The sequence below is a fragment of the Rhinolophus sinicus genome, linkage group LG15 (genome assembly GCF_036562045.2).
Source record: "Rhinolophus sinicus isolate RSC01 linkage group LG15, ASM3656204v1, whole genome shotgun sequence".
NCBI lineage: Eukaryota > Metazoa > Chordata > Mammalia > Chiroptera > Rhinolophidae > Rhinolophus > Rhinolophus sinicus.
Genome location: NC_133764.1, coordinates 48,873,671 through 48,893,425, shown reverse-complemented (window position 1 = coordinate 48,893,425; position 19,755 = coordinate 48,873,671). Strand labels below are relative to the sequence as shown.

The window sequence follows — 19,755 nt, the reverse complement described above, 5'->3', positions numbered from 1 at the left end:
ACTGAGCCTGCTGACAAAGCTGGGAAAGCCAGCTCAGAGACTGGGGCTGCTGTATCAGCTTTTCCTGAGTCAACACTGATACCTGTCAGGATGCAAGGCCTCACCTAAGGCTCCTGAAGCAAAGGAACTTTTTGGAGGCTTTGGTACAGCATGTCTTCACTGCAGTCTGTAGGGAGAGATGATGCCATTGTCATTCCATTGCAGTCATTGTCTGAGGGGGAAAGGGATTGCTCAGGAGACTATTTGCAGCCTAAACACATACCAAAATAAAGAAATTGATGTATGCCACCTGGGCTATCAAATCAATTAAGTCAAATTACATCTCTCAAAAGGCTCACTTGCGTTCATCACTAGGGTGGATCAAGTAGGGATCAGTGGCCTTTGCTAATGGGCTGATGTTGAAGGAGATTAGGATGACAGATGGAGATGGAAAGAAGAAATTGTGCTGGCGTGCCTCAGCCAAGGAGTCTAAAACCATTCACCGAGGAGAAGAGGGAATTCATTTTTTGTTCTTTTTGTCTCTAGATAAAAACTAATGAAGCTAATAAAGGATTGGATTGCCAATTCTGTGATAGAGCAGGCTTCAAACATTGCAGTTGAATTGAGCTCATCAAAAAACAATGACTGTGGAATGTGAAGAGCAGAAGAAGAAAGAGAGAAGACAGCATAAAGCAAAGCATTGAAAATTTACTGGCTGGAAAAGTACCCTCATGCTAAAAAAAACCCAAAAAACAAAAAAACCAAACAAACAAAAAAAGAAAAAAAGAAAAACCCCATAAAAACATCAAGTTGTTTCCCTGGAAAGACTTACGAAAGCAAAAGAAGAGAGGAGTACATAACATAATTAGGAACAGGCCACCTTGAACACAGTTATTCTAGCTGTGGTTTTAATTTGGTTAAAAAAGCCTGGTTCTCGTTCACATAAGCGGGTTCTATGGTTTACTTATATCTTTTGCTTCTGTTTCAGCAGCTTCCTGTTGATATGGCAGCCCAGGTAAATGCTGGAGACAGACAAAAGGGAGACTGCTTTCTGCTAAGAATCATGAGACCCGGGAACCAGTTACTTATGTCGCTTAGAATAGCTGTTTCATCTGTCTAGGCCTTAATTTCGGAATCTGTGAAATGAAAAAAATTTTTTGAATAGAATTAACAGTGAGTAACTTTAAAAAAAAAAGAGCTAATTCAGGAAAAATAAAAATATTTACCGACGTTTTCCTTTTTATTAAGTAGCAATACAGTGGCAGCTTTTTAATCTTTCACTCTGCGATTAGACTTTGGGCTTCGGGTCGCCCATTACTGGACTAGACAATTGCTAGTTTCCCTTCCAGATTTATTAGGTTCTTGGTTTTTTAATGGAAGTGGCTTTTGACTACTTCGAATATTTCTAGTCGATTCTTTCCTTAACAACCTCATCAGAAGGCTGTTTGGTCAGAGTGTTTTCCATTCTCAGGAGGCTCTTGAAAAACTCTTGGATGCAAATGATGTTGTCCTATTTTATTTACACATACAGGCCTTAAAGGAATCTGTCCTAGTTCAGTAATTACTACAGACTGTACAAATCAATAAATGTTAATAATTCAGCAGCTGAAGTAATGGTTTTCAGAAAACAAGTCAGCAAATTTTGACAGGTTCAAACAAATAGTCAATTGATTAGGGCTGGAACTTTAAGTATCCAGACATGTCTTCAAATGAAAAGCTCTTGGAATACATATTGGAACAATAAAGCTGTTGCTTATTGTTTAGGAGGAGCCCACTGACATTTCATCATGTAAAATCTGATCACCTGATCAATCTTGCTTTAAAACTCTTAAGGCAAAGAATTAGACAAAGTTATAGTACAGGGTGTGATCCTAGGAAATCAAGAGATGGCAAAACCAAATACACTGTAAAACTTCCTTACTAAGCCTTTGGGAAAACAATTGGGCAGTTCCTTAAAAGGTTAAACAGAGTAACCAGATGACCCAGCAATTCAACCTCTAGGTACATACCCAAGAGAAATGAAATCATCGTTCCACACAGAAACTTGTACACAAATATTCATAGCAGTATTACTCATAATAGGTAAAAACTGGAAACAACCTAAATATCCATCAACTAATGAATAGTTAAATAAAACTTAGTATATCCATACAATGGAATATTGTTTGGCCATAAAAAGAAATGAAGTACTAATACATGTTACAATATAGATTATCCTTGAAAATATCATGCTAAATAAAAGAAGCCAGACACAAAAGGTCACATATTGTCTGATTCCATTCATATGAAATGTTTAGAATAGGCAAATCCATGAGACAGAAAGTAGGTAAGTGGTTGCCAAGGGCTGGGTGGGTTGGGGTGAAATGGAGGTGACTTCTAATGGGTATGAGGTTTCTTAATGGAGTGACAAAAAAATGTTCTAAAATTGATTTGTGGTGATGGTTGTACAATTCTCTGAATATTCTAAAAACCATTGAATTGTACAATTTAAAGGGATGAATTGTATGGTGTGTGAATTATATCTCAATAAATTTGTTATAAAAAAATTTAAAGCTATATAAATTCCTTAAAGCACAAAAACAACAACAACAAAAAATACCTTAAGCCTTTGGTCTATATGTGGTACAGCAGCATTGGCTTAGACAGAGGAAGTTACATTTTCTTAACGGGCCTGTTCCCCTAGGGCAATAATACAATTGTATAGTGTGTGTGTGCGTGTGTGTGTGTGAGAGAGCCCCAAGCCTACCTCCTCAAAACTAATAGACTGCTAGCACAGTCTATCAGATTACGCTATAACATGCCTTGGATGCTGGTTTAAAACAGTCATTGGTCACTCAAACTTACTTCCATCCTGAGGATTCACAAGTTGTTTCCAAAGCAAACCTACTTCTGTAACTTGGGGAGATGAATGAGCAAAAATGCTAATACGTTGTCTATATCACAGCTTGATCATGGGCTGACACCCTTTGTGCTCCGCTTTACCCACCACAAATTCTAAGCCTGTAGGGCTGTCCATTTCTAGACTTTGCCTGTTCCAATAAAAGGAAGCAGTCCTGTGTATGTGGAGTCTATGAGCTAAACAATCTTCCACAGTGTCTCTTTATTTTTTACCCCTGTATGTGGATCTATACCAAAAGTTCTTTGTGGTAATTCTATCTTCTCACTTTATCTCGATTGTAGAAACAGTAACTTACCTTAATGTCTGACCCAGATAGTCTGACCTGACTCTTTTTTCTTTTTTACTAACAGCTTTGTTTATTATTTAGTTGATTATTCCATTTTTTATAATTGTACAATAATTCTCTTTTAAACAATACTTCTGTACCTGACGTTGGTCACGTTACATTCTTCCTTCTGTAGTAGTCAAGTGTTGTTGTTTTTTATACTCAGTTTTTTAATAGATCATGTGAATATCAAGAAGTGTGTTTAACTGAAAAAAATAAAGAGACCAAACTCCATGGAACATGATTGCACATTCAGGGAAAGCTCTAATGCTATTACAGTGCTTCATATCCATTCAGGAGGGAACAGCCATGATCTCCTGGGAGCCCCAGAGCTGGGATGGTGTTGGTGGATGTAAGCAACTCCCTTAAGACCTGTTTGGCAGCTTGGAAACTTGAAGTTTAATACTGGCTCAGCACCATCACCCTTTCTAGTGAGGTGACAGTGTCTTCTCAGGGTACAAACCCTCCAGTTAAATTCTCAGGGAATCCTAAGACTTCTCCTGCCCCATTCATATTGGCCTTACTTTTAACTTGAAAGTAGAAGGGACCCTGACTATGACTCTTACTCTCTTTCTTGAAGGAAAGAAAACAAAGAGCAAAGTTGTTTTAGACACTGCTGTTAAACTAACATGGTTGTGCTGTTCTAATAGTTACTTTATGAAATTACCTTTGAAATAAGGTATCTTCATACTTAGAAACGAATACTAGCTCACTGGGAGGATTACTCTACATTTTATAATGTCCTTTGGCCACAAGAAATCAAATTTTCCATGGTCTGAATTAAGAGTCATATCTGGTATCTGAAGGATGATTTGATATAGCTGCCAGTCTTAGTGGTATCTGTGGGGTATGGGAGTGAGGGGGCAGAGGGTGGGGCATGGAGTCTGGAGTCAGACTGTCTGGTTCTTGAACTGGCTCCACCAATCTAGGCAAGATACTTAACTCCTCTGTTCCTATTCCTATGTAATATGAGGGTAAGTTATAGCACCCACCTCACAGAGATGTTGGGAGAATTAAGTGAGTTAATTGTATAAATAAATAAAATGCATAGAACAGAGCCTGGCATATAGTACTCACTTTTATCTGTTATTATGAGTCCTTATCAACCTTACCAGCTACTGTGGGCAGGGGCACTATTCACCAGAATCCCATTTCCAGGAACCTGGACTTGGTCCCTGAAAGCAACAAAATCATTAAGGACGGAGGCCACGCCTAAGCAGTGGGGTTCAATTCAGAGAGAACAAGACCATTTCCCTTCTCTCTTGGTGAGACCATTAGAGGCTCTTAGGGGCCTCGTTCCCCTCTTGAAGAAACTGAATCCAACAGGGGCACTCAACTTTCTCTAAAAAAATACATTCCAAAGTTCTGAAGGGTGAGCAGATCTCACCCTCCGTAGATCCAGGGTTATGCTAATAACTCAAGGCCTTTGGAGGTGGGACCCTACACCCAGAATGAAATAAATCATTTAGTAGAGAAACTTGCACTAGCTCCCTTGAGCATTCATTGGTGCTATGACTTGTCCTGTTCGGACTTTCTTTAACTATAACCCAAAACCTTGTTGACACTGGGTTGTGGATTTGAGAGTCTGCCCAGTCTTGTTCTGCTGCTATGACTTACATTTCCAGATTGCTTAGTTTGGTAATGACCCTGCCTGTCTGTCCTCAAGTTGTGGTTTGATCCCACAGAGCAACTCACGCTCACCTGCGGTCTGGTAACTAATGTTCAATCTTAGCTAATGATATTGTGCCTATGTTGATGTGCTCAATTCTACCTGTGTCCCATGGACACTTTATAAGTCTCCCCAACTTCTCTGGACTCCTGACCAACCCAAGATAAAGTGCCTTCCTTCTACAAAGGGAAAACATAGGTACACAGAAACTAAATGATTTGTTTAGAGAAATAGAGAAAGAGCTAGAAATTTAGTTGAACCAGAATTAGAACCTTCAGATCCCATTGCATCTAAAATACAGTAATCAACATGACTTCATTCTTAAATAAAATGTTTTAATAAAATACTGCACACATATGTTTTTCTCTTCAAAGATGTTATGACCAGGATGTTTGGTGTGAATGATAATATATGGTGAACTGTATAATTAGTAGCAAAAACAAAGACTCTCAAATAAATAGGCTTCAGCATATTTTTTTAAGGACATATTCTGCAAATCCACTGAGACTAGAGAACAGGCAAGGAGGCTTTCCCTCCAAGAATGTGCTCCTGGTTGACTTGGGCTAGAGAGAGAAGTCATGGTTACCCTCCAGGCATCAAAAGTAACATTGGAGTGACCTTCTGGAGAGCGGAATCCTTGCTTCCTCTCCTTTCCTTCCCCTTGCTTTTTGCCCAAGATTTCAGATCTTAACTAAAACATACAAAAGCACCACCACAGCATTGCCCTCAGGCATCTCAGTACCCAACAGGGTGGGCATGGAGCCAGTGGAAAATTCTGGGGAAAGCAGAGCTGGGCTAGTAAAGAGGAAGATCTAGTGTGATAGAGGAGAAGCTGACTATGCCTGAATATTCAGACTTTAGCACAAATCTAGGTCACTGCAGCCCTTCTGAAATCCTAGTAAATAAAATGACTATAGGTATATAGTAGAAAAATACAAGAAGCAGAATTATCCCCACTTATTACCTATCAATTATACTTTAAGTTGGTGCACCACTATTGAGAGTCCCTTACCTAAAGATTTTAATAAAAGCCACTTAGGTATTATTTAACATAATTTTCATGATATGCAAGATACTGAAAAATCCTCCTTAATCCATCCTTCTTTCCCTATCAAATCCACTTCTCCTTTCTCCTTTGCTGGGTAAGTATAAGCATAGGTAGAAAATTCTCAGGTCAATCCCCAGCCTGGGGTTGTGCACTGAGCCTACCTGGGAGTCTGGCTTTTGTATCTGACAGAAGAACAAATAAGTCTTCAGGGAAAAAATCCAGAACTACCCAACTTCTAACAGACAAGTCTTTTTCAAATAGCCTTATTAGCTTTTCACAAAAACATCACGCAGTACAATTAGAATTGCAAAGGAAGAAGGAGGGTCACCTGAGCTGACTCTGGCACTTCTGGCCTCAAAGTGGGCTGGCAGACGTCGCTAGTTGCCCTTGCTAGTTGCCCTCACTCGTCATCACAGTTATTGACTTTAAATACTGAAGACTCCACATGCCTTACAAAGACTTCTTGTCTGGCTGGCCCAGGACCCGGGCAAGGCAGTAGGGGATGAGACTGACAGATGCCAGGGGCACTGCTGCACTCTTGCAGAAGGATAGAACATAGAAGATCAGCTCGTTTTGGGATGGGGGTTTCAAAGAGTCAAAGAGGTGCAGGAGGACAAGGGAGGCCACGATGCAGCTGAGGCGGAAAGGGAACCACTTGCTAAGCTTGCCCTTGCAGCTCTCCTTGTACATGTTGGAGTTGAGAGCCAGCCCCAGGCCAAAGAGGGTCCCCAGGTTCTTCAGGAGGCTGGCAAAGGGTGTGGTGTCGATGTGGACCCATTCTGGCCGCTCGCACCATCTCTTGGCTTTCTCTAGAGTCCACAGGAGGTCTACACCGAGCCCCTTCAGCAGCAGGTAAAATCCAATGGCAAAACTGAACAGGAAGAAGGTAATGAGAAAATATTTCTTGAGACTGGCATTGTAGATACTCTGGATGTGGCAGAAAGTTTCAGCAACAGCAATGCCTGAGTGGAAGAACAAATGACTGTGAGAAATAGGGAAGACTTTGGACCTTCAACTAGAAGCCAGTTTGGAGCCTGCGGGTCATCTATCCTGCTATTGTGGAATTAATCACAAATGCTAGTTTAAAGGGTCACCTGGTTTATTCCCATCTGTGACTCCAGCCTGTCCTCAGCCATAGACTCTTTCAGATGGAAGTCATGTCACATACATCCTCCTATTGTTTGCATATTTCCTGTCAGGGGGGGTCCTCATGTCTCCACTTCAATACCCTTTGGGGTGGACAGCTCACTTGGGCTAACTTGGAGAGCTAACTTGGGCAGCCCATTTAATCTTTGAATGGATTTGATTATTTAAAAGTTTTTTATTGTGCTGAGCTGAAATCTGTCCTCCTCTAATGCCATCCGTTGATCTCAATTCTTTCTACAGGAGTCAAGTTGTAAATCTAGAGTCTCTTTAACACATTTGAAGATAGTTATTCTCCTCTCTAACCTACACATTCCCAGGTCTTTCGTGTAACATGGGTTCCAGACTCTTTCTCAAACATGGAACCCAGTACTGAATGCTGTGTTACTTTCGTGGTTGCCATGAAAGCATCATCTGCCTTGTTCTCAGCACTGTGTTCTCTTCTGACAGATTTCCAGGGGGAAAATTCCACAATTCCCCTAAAGTTTTATACTCTGGTGCCTCCAACAAAGTAAAAAAATTCTTTCTTATACTTTACCTAAATCTTTTTAACCTAGACCTTATTAACTGGATCTAAGAAAATGCAAATATTCAAAATTCTGAACCTATGAAAAGACCAACTGTGGGTATCTATTAGGTTTGCAAAAGAATTTATTTAAATTAAGAGTTTTCCTAGGACACTGTGTTAATTTGTTAAATTTGGTAGAGCCCCTTAAAACAAAACTAGGGGCCACTTCGATTGAAGACCAGTAAGAAATAAAGAATGTAAAAAGCTCAGAGATTTCAAGCTAATTCAATTGGGCAAGTTAATTTGATGTCTTGCCAACATTTCTGGAACATACTTAATTGTGTAGATCTGGGCACACCTATAGAAAGTAATCATTTCAAATCGTCCATCCTTGACTTTCAACCCACTAAAATGCAACAGCATTGATAACCACAGAACGTGGTGGGAATGCTGGGATTTTGTCCTGATTAAGGAGAAATAGGATAGAAAGGGAAGAGGGGGAGAGAGCCACAGCAGCTGATACCTGACAAGACTCCAGCAACAACCTGATGGGGAAAATGAGCAGCAAGGTAGATGCGTGACAGACAGACGTTCAGCTGCACAGCCCAGAATCCCAACCACAAAATGACGTTCAAGCACCTGCAATGGAAGAGGCAACCATAACAGAACCCAGATCCAGATCCTTCAGCAAAGAGAACAGTCCTGGCAGGAATGTTGGAGCCTGGATTCCTGCCATCAGTGGAATTTTTGTAAATTGAAGCCCATACTCAAAAGCTCAGAGATGCCTGTGGCTCATGATGAAGCCTTGCATATGTGAATTTTAACCTCCCTGTTTTATATGTTTGAAAATTAAGGATTTGCACAGTGGCTGCATACCCAGAATTCCCTGTAGTAGGAATGTCCTATGTTTCTCTCTCTCTCTCTTTTTTAAACCTGGATGGGACAACTCTATGGTCGATATAGAAATGGGTCTTTATTTACACCCTGCCACTACCTCACTACCTGATCTCAAGAAGCCCCTTTCCTGTGTTAGGGCTTGTTTCCTTATCTGTAAAATTAAGGGTTGCACTAGTGGGTCTCTTCCAGCCCTAACATTCTGTGTTCACCCTCAGCAGAAATGCCACAACTCTTATCAGTATCAACCAAAGTGTGGGATGGGCGAGGGGAATGTGAGGAAGAGCCAGTGGTGTGTCAGCTACAGAGAGAGCCACCTCCTGTCCTCTACCACCCACACCCCATCTCTGAGTTCTTACCGATATCTGTAGGTCGGCTTTTTCTTTCCCCGAAAGATAGAGAGGATGGAAGTGACCATCACGTAGTACACACCTGCTGTACCCATGGCATGGCCGGAGGGACTCCCTAAAGGGCAGGAAAGAGATTAATAAATGGATTAAAGGTGAAAAGTCTCCATCTGGGAGACTGCTAGGGGGTGTCATCTTCCCATCCAGCCATCCATGCATTCATCCATACGTCCATCCATTCGTTTATCCATTTAGTCTTCTATTTTAACAAATGTCTATTGAGCTCCTATTACACGCCTGGCACTGGGCTCTGGGAGTAAGTGGTGAGCAAAACCAGAGAAGGCCCAGCTCTTGTCTAGAGATTACACAAAGAGCCAGTGTACTGGATGCATAATTACAAACCAATCTGCCCCCCAACACTTCTCTTCCACTCTCTCCTTGCTCCCTGTGCTCCGGCCATGCTGGCTTCCTTGCTCTCCTTTGAACATGCTCCCACCTCAGCGTCTTGGCATTGTTAGTCTTTCTGGTCAGACAGCTCTTCCTCCAGAAATTTACTGGCTAATTCCCTTGCCTCCTTCAAGTTTTTGCTCAACTCGCACCTTCTCTCCCTGACCACCCTCTTTGATTCTTCAACCAGCTCCCATTCCTGATCCCTCTACCCTGAGACATAGAGGGTCTTGAGCTGCTCACCTAGATCCCTTTCTGGACTGAAGGACTTATTTTCTCAGCTCTTGAGAGTGTGGTCACAGAAACTCTCAACTCTCAGCCTTCTCTGGGCATTGCCCTGGACCCTGGACTGAAGACAGCTGTCTTGAGCAGGGTTACCTTTTCTCTGGGCGTAGCCCACAGCCAATCACTGGTCTATACAGGGGTGTAAGGACCTGGTCCTCTTGATCCAATTCAGGGCAACTCTGCAGGGCCATCTCCAGCGTCAGAGCTCCCTGTGGGGTTGGCCGAGACTGAATGGCAACTGGACTTCTCCTTCTGCCCAGTGGCTTCTGATCCTTCCCTCATAAGTGTTGCTCCTACGAGTAACTAAACTCCTGCATGCTAATCTCCATCTGAGTCTGCTTTCCAGGGAGTCCCATAGGTAAAGCCTTGCCTTTGCTTTTTCTCTTTCCCTTTCCTCCTCCTCTCTCCTCCTCTTCCTCCCCCTCCATTTCCTCTTCCTCTTCCTTCTTTTTCTAAATTGTCATCTTTTAATATCCTACACATTTTACTTGTCTGTTATGATTTGGTACATTGTACACATGTACACACACACACACCATTCAAATTTCAGCTCCACGAGGGCAGGGATCTTGGTCCATTTTATTCACTGAGGTATTCCAAGTTACTAGAACAGTGTCTGGCACATAGTAGACATTCTGTGATTCGATAAATCACATCTGAATTAATGAACATCGTCCTAAGTGAACAAAGGGTTTGTGAGAGCAAATAATTACGGGCTATGCCCTAGCTTGGGGGTCAGGGACAGGGTTCTTGATGAAGGGATGCCAGCACTGAGACCCAGGGGAGAGCAAAAGGGTTGGATATTCTGATTATTTACTGAAAAACAAAATCTGTCACTTGGTTAAACAATACCTGTCTGGCTGTAACTAATAAAATACAGGCAGGATGTGGGCTTGGATGGTCGGCTCAGGAGGACACATCAGCTGGGCCAGGCCTCCGGGAAGGACAGTAGGGGGCTCAGGCCTCTAGCCCTTTCCCTTTCTTGGACCAAGAGCCATAGCACAATCACTCTCATGAGCCCTAAGAGTATGCCCTTGCCTCTCTGGACTAGCAATTTAGGATCCGGCAACATTAGGCAGATTTCCAAAGCAACATGCTATTCAGGAAGGCCTTCCTGAAGTGAATTAGAATGGAATTGGACCAAATCGAAGACCATGACAAAAAACTTGAAGGAGTAGCTCTCATGTAACCTCAAAGACAGCTTCATCTATAACACATGTTAATAGGTGTCCATAGGGAGCAAAGTCCACCCAGCTTCTGTCTCTACAGGGGCTGGGACTCACCTGGTCCAGTCTCACAGGTGACCGGGAACTGCTTTATCACAGGCACAGAGGTGGTCTTGTAGTAGTCAGTGTCCAGGACCCACCAGTAGGGGCGCTGTCCAAAGAGAATCCTGTGGAAAAACAGAATCCGTGTCTGGAGTTATTGAATGAACCCTCGGGCCTGAAGTCCACACCTTTGAGATGAGAGAGTAATGTGAAAAGAAGATCCATGTCACCCTAAACAGAAAACCGGTAGCACTGGCGCCTCCCAGAAGAGGGACTGGGTGGCTGGGGAAAGGCAGGGGAAGGAGACTCTTTCTGGTACATCCTTTATATGAGTTTTGCATTTTTAACTTTTTGAATATATTATTTATGCAAATATAAATAAGTAAATCCCAAATCCTAAAATTCATATTCATGGCAGCTATGTGACCTTTTTCTTTCTTTCTTTTTTTTTAATTGGGGAAGGGGAACAGGACTTTATTGGGGAACAGCGTGTACTTCCAGGACTTTTTTCCAAGTCAAGTTGTTGTCCTTTCAGTCTTAGTTGTGGAGGGCGCAGCTCTGCTCCAGGTACAGTTGCCATTACTAGTTGCAGGGGTCGCAGCCCACCATCCCTTGCGGGAGTCCAACCGGCAACCTTGTGGTTGAGAGCCCACTGGCCCATGTGGGAATCAAATCGGCAGCTTTCGGAGTTAGGAGCATGGAGCTCTAAATGCCTGAGCCACCGGGCCGGCCCCTATGTGACCTTTTTTAAACTCCAAGAAAAATTTATCCTGGAAGGATGAATATGGGACTATAGTTTGCAACTTGGACTTGCATATCCTATCAGGTGCCTTTTCTCTTTCTTCAGGCCTCAGGGATCAGAGAATGAGCCCCAACCCCAAGGACAAGCCCCATCAGAAGACGTGGCCTCTGTTGCCATCAGAATCACTTTCTGTAAGGACATACATAGCTTCAGATGCTTGCTCTGTAACCTCTCTGCTTTGTAACAAAATATCTAAGAGCAACCACTTCCCCTTTAAAAGGGCTAGATATCTTTTTATTGTGGAAACAGGTGTCAAAGTTCTGTCTGGATGCCTCCTTTTCCCTACAGGGGTAGAATCATGATTTCTCATGAGAATCAGGGACAGCCACTCACTCTGACCTCTACCAACTCAGAGAAAATCCATCATTCCTAAACTGAGGTCAGATGTTTGGAATAACCCTTTATCTTTTTATATTTTAGGGTCAGGCTGTTGAATAGGAATGTTACAGACAAAACTTAGTAGATTTTTCAATAGAAGTTTCAGCATCCCATCAATATGCCTTGGGCTTCTGAGCCCAATATTTTTTTTCTTCTCTAAAGGATTTTTATTGTTCATGGCCAAAGAATATTAGAGTTGGAAGAGATCTTAAGAATCACCTGACAGTAGACATAGATAGCTTTAGGGATGGTAAAGGTCGTAGAGGGCAGCTGGTCCAATTCATTTTCTAGATGAGGAAATACAGGCCAAACCAGCAATGTGTTAGCGTCAGCTGGTACTGGCTGACAATTGTAAACTATTCAGGATTTTTGCAAGCTGGACCCATTGGTAGCTTGAAAGTGACCATAATGGGAATATATAAACAGTAGAAATTGGCAAATGCTAAAATCGGGGTCCCCCCCCAAGAGTCTGATTATCAGCACTGAATATAACATAGTTCTTAAAGAGCCTTGCCTCCAAAACCAGCCTGCGTGACCTTAAATCCTGCCTCTGACATTTACTGCCCACGTTGGCCTAATCACAGTCTCTTCACCTATAATACAGTAAGTACCCACAGAAAAGCACTTAGCACATACTAAATGTTCAATAAATACGAACTATAATTATCATTAAGGTCCCAGAGATAACCTAAGTTCACAGATTATAAACAGCAACTCAGAGAGTTGCTATGACTTGCTCAGGACATACAGCTGGTAGGAGCCTGAACGAAGGCTGGACCCCAGTTCTCTGGATTACTTCTCATTACCCCACACAAAAGGTTTTAAAATTATCTACGTGTTTCCTTTTTCATACATCATTTTTCTTCCTTCATACATCTATTTTTATGTTACCTATTCTGCTTTAAAGTAATAAAACTGTTTCTTTGCTTATATTCAGTTTTCATTCAGTCCACCTGGACTTCCATCCACATGAAATAGCCTTTCCTATATCTCCAACTCACTGACAGGGTTTTCTCTGTCTTCTCTTTATGACCCAAAGTCAGAAGGGGAGTAACCTGTTGCTTCCTGAATAGCATGGAGAAGGCAATTTCTGATGGACAGACATTTCCAGAGAGAATGCCAGCCTCCTTCCTTTCTTGCCGATCTCCTCTCTGTCTGGCTCTTACTCACCACTTAAAGATGAGGTTAAGCCAGTCTCCAATCACAGCTACCCAAAGGAGTTTGATGCCCACAGCTTCTCGAAGATGGAACCAGATGGGGAAGAGGACATAGAAGGCATTCCTGAGGTCTGCAATCACGGACACCAAGATGAACCAATCCTGGGAGTCCTGGTAATTCACCTGGAGGTAGTGTGTTGACTGGATCCCAAAGTCATGGAGAATGTTCATTGCTTCCTCCATCCTCACTGCCTGGCCCCTCGGGAAGCCGTCAGCTGAGTTCTTGCAGTTATTTCAGACTTAGTGGTAATTGCTCTGCTATCAGCCTGCGCCTTGCCCATTTTATATGCCCTGTAACCAGTCTGCAGGTCAACCCAGCCCTGATCTTTGGACTAAAAAAACACTTTTGTCTAAAATCTATTGATCAAAGGTGCATCATCAGTAGGTTGATGTAAACACGTTCAGGGTGATTTACGTAAAATAGAAAAACAGGCACATGAAAACTGCCTGATCGGCCATGGACTCGGCAGGGCCAATTATTAACTTTGGCATGCTGCTTGACAGTGCCAGGGGCTGCCCTCCCGGCTCTGAAACCCAGCCAGAGACACGGGACAGAGTCTAAATTGCTCACCATGAGTCTTACACAGATGCCTCATATCTTAAGTCTGCGAGTGCACTTATTTGGGGACACAGAAAAGTCTTGGTGCTCTAGCTAGTCAAGTTTTAAGTCATTAATTTAGAAGATAATAAGTTCAATTGTACTGGGTACTGTCACCTTGCTGGGCCTTTCTTAACTGCGTTAGCTAGGAAATGCCTCTGGTTTGGGAGATCAAACCCTCTTCCCATATGGCTTCATAGCACAGGGCCAGAAAATAATCACCTTCAAATGCACTAATTAAGTCATTGATTTCTTGAAAATTAAGACCTTTGGGATTTTAACACGTAAGTTTAAGCAATGGAATGAATGTGTGTTCGTGCAAAAACAGTATGAGGCCTATGTGGGTCTAAATGAAAACGCCAGCAAATTGGTGATTAGGGGACTCTGGAAAGGGCTTTTGTAGTTTGAGTTTTCTTTAATTTATACTGGGAGAATATATATATATATATATATATATATATATATATATATATATATATATATATAGAGAGAGAGAGAGAGAGAGAGAGAGAGAGAGAGAGCCAAAACATGTATACACATTTTAAGAAAGGAAAAAAACTGTATTAAAATTGTAATACTCAATATATACCAATAATAACAGATGAATACAAGTCATGTTTGACTTCTGCAATTAAAAAAAGTACTCAAAGTGTAATTTTAAGTTTAATACACTTTAATTTTAATACACGGCATAATTTTAATACAGTTTTTTCCTTTCTTAAAAGGTGTATATTTTTTTTTTGGCACCCTATATGTCTCTCTCCATATAAATATATATATTCATATTCACCAGAAAGTCAATACAATTTGATTATAGTCATGGATGTAGAAAAAGAACAAATAAAAGTAACAAATGCTCAGTCATGAGAAGCAATGCTGCCTTCTCACTTGCACAAGACCAAAACCTCACACTTGGATCACTTAGGACCCTGAAGGAAGCAGGGAGCTGAATTGGGTAATAAATTGATGCATTTTCAAGGATAAGAGCCAGTGGCAATAAAACTTTTTAAAACCCACCTAAATTTCCCATTGGTAAGTTCATATTGCCTTGTAAGGGGTAGGTTGGGGACAGGGAAAAGAAACTCAGAGCTAATGAGTCTGTAGCAAAGGTTGACAACATTCCATGTTGGAAACGATTAAAACATCATCTAGGAGGTATTATCTGGAGTCTTATCCCAAACCCCCTGAGCTCCCACCCACCTCAAGCAGATGCCAACTGCCTTTGACCACATAGTCCCTGCTGGTCCAAGCAATCCTGTCCTACTGTGAGTAGCCTGGAGAGCAGGTAATGGTGGTGTTGGCTGTGGGCGGTCGGTACAGGAAGCATGTACCCGGCAGTGTTGTGGGGAAGCCTGTTCTGTGTTGTCAGGACTGCTAGGCCACAGGTAGTAGGCTCCACCAGAAGAGACAGTCCCTTCCCTCCACTCACATAAGCCTTCCTTGAAAGTATTGAGTAACTATCGTAGTGATCCCTGGGGACTGAATTTTCTATGATCTGAGGTGAGTCAAGGGCAAATAGGGCAAATCCTTTGACAAAATATTCAAAGGCCACTGTCTGGTTTTCCACAGGGCTGCTAGGAGCCAGCCAGAGTCTCTGAGTCCACTGGGGTTCCATCATGTTCTCAGCATATGGGGGTCGGGGGTGCGGGTGGGGAGGTGGTGGAAATAGAGATCCCTGTCTTCTGGAGGAACCTCAGGGAGAATGCTTATATTGATAAGAAGGTGTGATGTAGCTGATATCTGCACACAGGGCAGAGGAGGAATCTCTCTCTGGAAGGCTGCCTCCCTGGCAGGGGACCTCTTGGTCAGATCAATTGTGTATCATCATGAGACTGTTTGCTAGTTTTTACCTTCCTACCTTCCAGACCCTTCTGCTGCCTCCAGCAACTTTTTATCATGTGCAGGAAGAGGTGAGACCCTGAAGGACCTGAGCCCGCTAGAAAGTTGACTGAAGAGAGGAATCGTGGCGTACTCAAAAGCTCAAAGGACTTGTGGCTATTTGAGGTGAATAATGTGAGCGAAGTATTTGAGTTGCTAGAGGTTTTGATGAGCATTCACTCATTTAAAGAACTCTCTCCAGGGAGGGGATTCCATCATCCTCTAACCCCCGTTGTCTTCCCTTTCAAGAAGTTCTTCAGTTTAATTCAATGAACATTTTCTGAGCAAAGCGCCACGCCTGGTTCTATGAGGAACTCAAAGTTAAATCTTGGTTGTCCTCTGGGACCTTGACATTCTAGTGGGGCAGGGAGGTTAGATATTTGCACGACTAACTTTGTCAACTGGGGAATCCTTAAATCAAAACTGAATCCATTTGTACAAATATCAGTCAGCTCCTTGTTATTTTGTCCCTCGTGAAGATGACTCAAGACTTAATGATGGCCTCTGGGTAAAGGATCAGCCGAGTCTGTGAGGCAATGGGGATGGAAAGTTAGATGGGCCGCTCTTCGACAGGAACACGAGCTGGGCACTCCTGAGGCACTTTCTCCACAAACAAATTCAGAGGCTTGGGAAATCTTGGTTTGGGAGGAACATGAAGGAAAGGGGCCAGAAAGTACAGTCTGGTTTGCCGTTAATAAGTTCAGCTGGTTCCAGAGTCCTGGCACGTTCTAATCCCAGAGCAAGGTTGACTCAAACAAGTTTACACGCTGACAGGAAAGCGAAGAGGGGAAGGAGTCCTGATTTATCCTACACCTCAACCCAAAATGACATTTATTACCAAGAAGAAATGCTGACTTTTCCTGTAGCCAAATCCTTTATTCTGGCTGGGGCTCTGGGTTCTACTGAGAGAGGAGCTGCTTTTTGGCTAAGTTATGGTCACTAGAATGGGTCTTGTCTGCACATTGTATCGGGGATGCAAAACCCAGCTTCAAGCCAAGGCTTGTCTGAGCAGCAGGGGAGATTCCTTCTAAGGGTTAAAGCCCAAACTGCAAGATGTACAGTCTTTTTTTCTTTATTTCTTTTTAGGTACCTTTTTTCCCCCCCACCAAGTGATCAGTGGGGGAGGTGTTTAGGGGGTAGACAGTGAAAACTGGCTAAATCAATTGCTGTCACCTTTAAGTGAGTGACCTCGTTCATTTTTTGCAAAAATATGTTGGGGAAAGCAAGTGAAGGGAGAGGTGGATTAATTATTGTTAGCCAGTGAAAATGGCTAACTAATCTCCGGCATGGTGAGAAAGTTCAGCTTTAGGACCTTGAACTGTGCACTTCTTGTCCAGGTGAGGGGAGCATGCTGCCTGTCTCAGAATGGGCTGGACACTTTGTCCACAGAAAAATACCAGAGTGCATTTGCTTGCTTGTAAACAGTCAAAAACTCCCCGCTCACTCCCTTTTCCCTGCCACTCCAGGATCTGCCTTCTACCAAAATCAAATGAATCATCGGAACATTTACAGGAAGCACAGACTGACCAACCTCTCGGCTTTCTCCATCTTCTTTAACTCCCATCCCCCCAAAAGCTCTTGTTTCCTCCAGAGAATATCCTGTTTTCCACAAATGGTCAACCAGTTCCCTCACAACCAGATGGTGACACTTCTCCAACTTTTGGCAGTGCCAAACTACCCTAGCAGCTAGGAAACATTCTTGCTGTTAAGTTCAATCCCTCCTGCTAGGCGTTAAATTTTGTTGATGATGCACAGCAGAGGCAGGGGCAAGGGAAGTAAGCCTACAAAACAGTGGCTGGGACTATTTGGAAAAAGCTCATTGCCCCTTCTTCCTGGTCTGTACCCCAGAGGCAAAGAGGGGTTGTCCGAGGAGAGACAGGAAGTGTGAGCTAAGGACCCAGCCCCAACATGCTTTCCCTTCTTGCTTCAACTCACGATTCTTTGGAAGAATTGGGGCCAATTAAAGGAAAAGGGGAGGGAATATGTCATCAATCTCTCAGTCATAGCTCAGCCTGGTTGGGTGTGGAATCGAGGTAGGGATTGTGGGTGGGGGAAGGTAGTAGCTTGGTGTGTTTTTCCTTAGAAGACCCTCAAGAAACATCCTCAAGCTTCCTGCAGGCAGCCCATGAGACTTCTCCTCCCCCGCTGCCATCACTAGAATTTATAAGGTAAAAAGAAAAAGAATAGGAAGATTAAAGAGCTGTGTGACCTTAGCCAAGTCCCTAGAGTTCTGTGGGTTTTACTTTTGTCAACTGTAAAATGAGACTTGGTGACTTTCACCCTCCTTTCAGTTCTAACATTGTCTAACTCTGGGGTACCCCTTTGAAAGTAGCTCCAATGAGGTGGTGCCTGAGTTTTAATGACGAAACAGAAATACTTCATTACTACCAGAAGGAAAATTTGGTTTTTTTAACTAAAATATTTTCAAAAGAGTAAGAGTTTGAATGAGTATTCATTGAAGTCAGTTTTTCCTACCTCTGGACACCTTCCAAACACTGGTGCTGCCTGAAACCAGCTGAGACCTGAGGTGCACCCAGAGTCAGAGAAGCCCCCTACAATTCTCAATCAGAAGTCAGCTCCCTGCGTAGAATCTGGCATCCAGCTGAGATCTAGATTGGGGGTGGGGTCATGCCTTCCACTCTCTTCTCTCCCTACCCATTTTTTCTCCCCCAGCTCTGCCCTCTAGTCCTTTAATCAACTCTTTCTTTAATAGCTGTGGAATTTTCATCCCAACCAAAATTCGCATGTTGTACAGTCAGTTATTATCCTTCCCTCTTCTGGAGTCCAGTTAGGGGGGACATAATTAGGAAATTAGTAGTCTTGGACCCTCTTAACCCACAACTTACTCCTTCTGAGAGTTCTCAAATGGGGACCATGATGCAGAGAAAGAGGAAGAGGTGAGGCCCTGAATTGTCCTGAAAACACACAGTGAGGTTTTCCCCACCCCCCAGGCCTGGAGAGGGCCAAGGAACTATTCTGAGCTATGAAAACACAGCAGAGCTCTGCCTGGAAGTAAACAGCCGTCTATCCGCCAACGCCTGTCTCCCTGGACACCAGTCTTCACAGTGCCTGATCTCCAGCCAGTGGGTGGGAGAGAGAGGGAGACGGGCAAGGAGAGTCTCGCATGCCTCCGTCCTTTAGGATAGAAAGAAAAGCCAGTGTTTGTTTTCAGATTTTAAATATTTTCTTCACTTTAGTAGGTTTGGAGTGGAAGGAGGGCAGCCCTGGAATCATGTAAGTCCAGGGGATCTCTCCAACCTTGAATTCCAGAGATCAGGATGCCCATTGCTGTCTTCAACTCTGTGCAACTTCTGCCTCCTCTGCTCTTCTGGGAAGTCATCATGACCTTCTCACTGTCAAATCTGCGGGTTGGCCTTTTCTCATCCTTCTTTTTCCTTAATCTTTTGGCTACATCTGTAACTTTTGACAGATAACTGCTTTGAAATGCTTGCCCTCACTGTGCTCAGCAAGCTCTCTTCTCCTTTCTTCTCTTCCTCCTCCCATAGTCACCGTGATGTTAGACCCCACTTGGGTACCACCTGAATGTCCCATGCATTCCCCAAATGTACAAGTTCCTTCCAGACCTGTTCTTTCTCCAGACTTCTGCTTTGTAAATACATCTCCTCCTCCACTGCCATCCCATAGTCAATGAGCCTGGCAACCCTTGAATCATCCTTGATCAGGTTCTGACTTTTGCTTGATTTTCTACTCTTGCTGCCCTTTGTCAATCCCTCTGCCCTCCTACTCCTCTTCTCATGCCCCAACCCAAGCCATACTACGGACTGCTGGCAAAGGAGCCTCATAATACTGTTCTTTTCACTTAACACATAAAACATATCCAGTGGCTCCCCATTGCACACAGAATGAAGTTCAAACTCACCTACAGTCGAACCCCAGGTTATCTTTCCAGCCTTATCACTTGTAACTCCCCTTCGTGGACCCCTCACTCCAGATATACTAATGGATTTGGATTTCCCAACCATGCCTTGGTTTGCCTAACTTGTTCTTCCTTCCACCTGGAATATCATTTTCTCCATCTCCACATGTCCAGATTTTAAACATATGTCAAG

The 19,755-nt window shown here is 43.1% G+C and overlaps 1 protein-coding gene across 2 annotated transcripts; it reads right to left on the bottom strand.

Moving 5' to 3' along the window:
- Positions 1-5,186: 5,186 nt before the first annotated feature.
- G6PC1 (glucose-6-phosphatase catalytic subunit 1) lies at positions 5,187-13,487 on the bottom strand. 2 transcript variants are annotated; one of them, XM_019747651.2, is made up of 5 exons: positions 13,333-13,487; positions 10,828-10,937; positions 8,825-8,930; positions 8,095-8,210; positions 5,187-6,882 (listed from the first exon to the last, which is right to left on the bottom strand). In XM_019747651.2, exons 1-5 carry the CDS (start codon positions 13,365-13,367, stop codon positions 6,371-6,373), a joined length of 879 nt encoding a protein of 292 aa, XP_019603210.2. In that variant the 5' UTR covers positions 13,368-13,487; the 3' UTR covers positions 5,187-6,370. The 2 variants fall into 2 exon arrangements, with proteins under 2 accessions (XP_019603210.2, XP_019603209.2); XM_019747650.2 differs by having other exon boundaries at positions 13,163-13,476.
- Positions 13,488-19,755: the final 6,268 nt, after the last annotated feature.

What these genes read in the sequence shown, in the direction of transcription:
- G6PC1 (XM_019747650.2), bottom strand. Translation starts at nt 13,392, where the DNA reads ATGGAGGAAGCAATGAACATTCTCCATGACTTTGGGATCCAGTCAACA. An exon ending in CACCTGTGAGACTGGACCAG is followed by an intron (nt 8,931 to 10,827) that starts GTGAGTCCCAGC and finishes CCTGCCCTTTAG; the next exon opens with GGAGTCCCTCCGGCCATGCC. An exon ending in TGTTGCTGGAGTCTTGTCAG is followed by an intron (nt 6,883 to 8,094) that starts GTATCAGCTGCT and finishes TCTTCCACTCAG; the next exon opens with GCATTGCTGTTGCTGAAACT.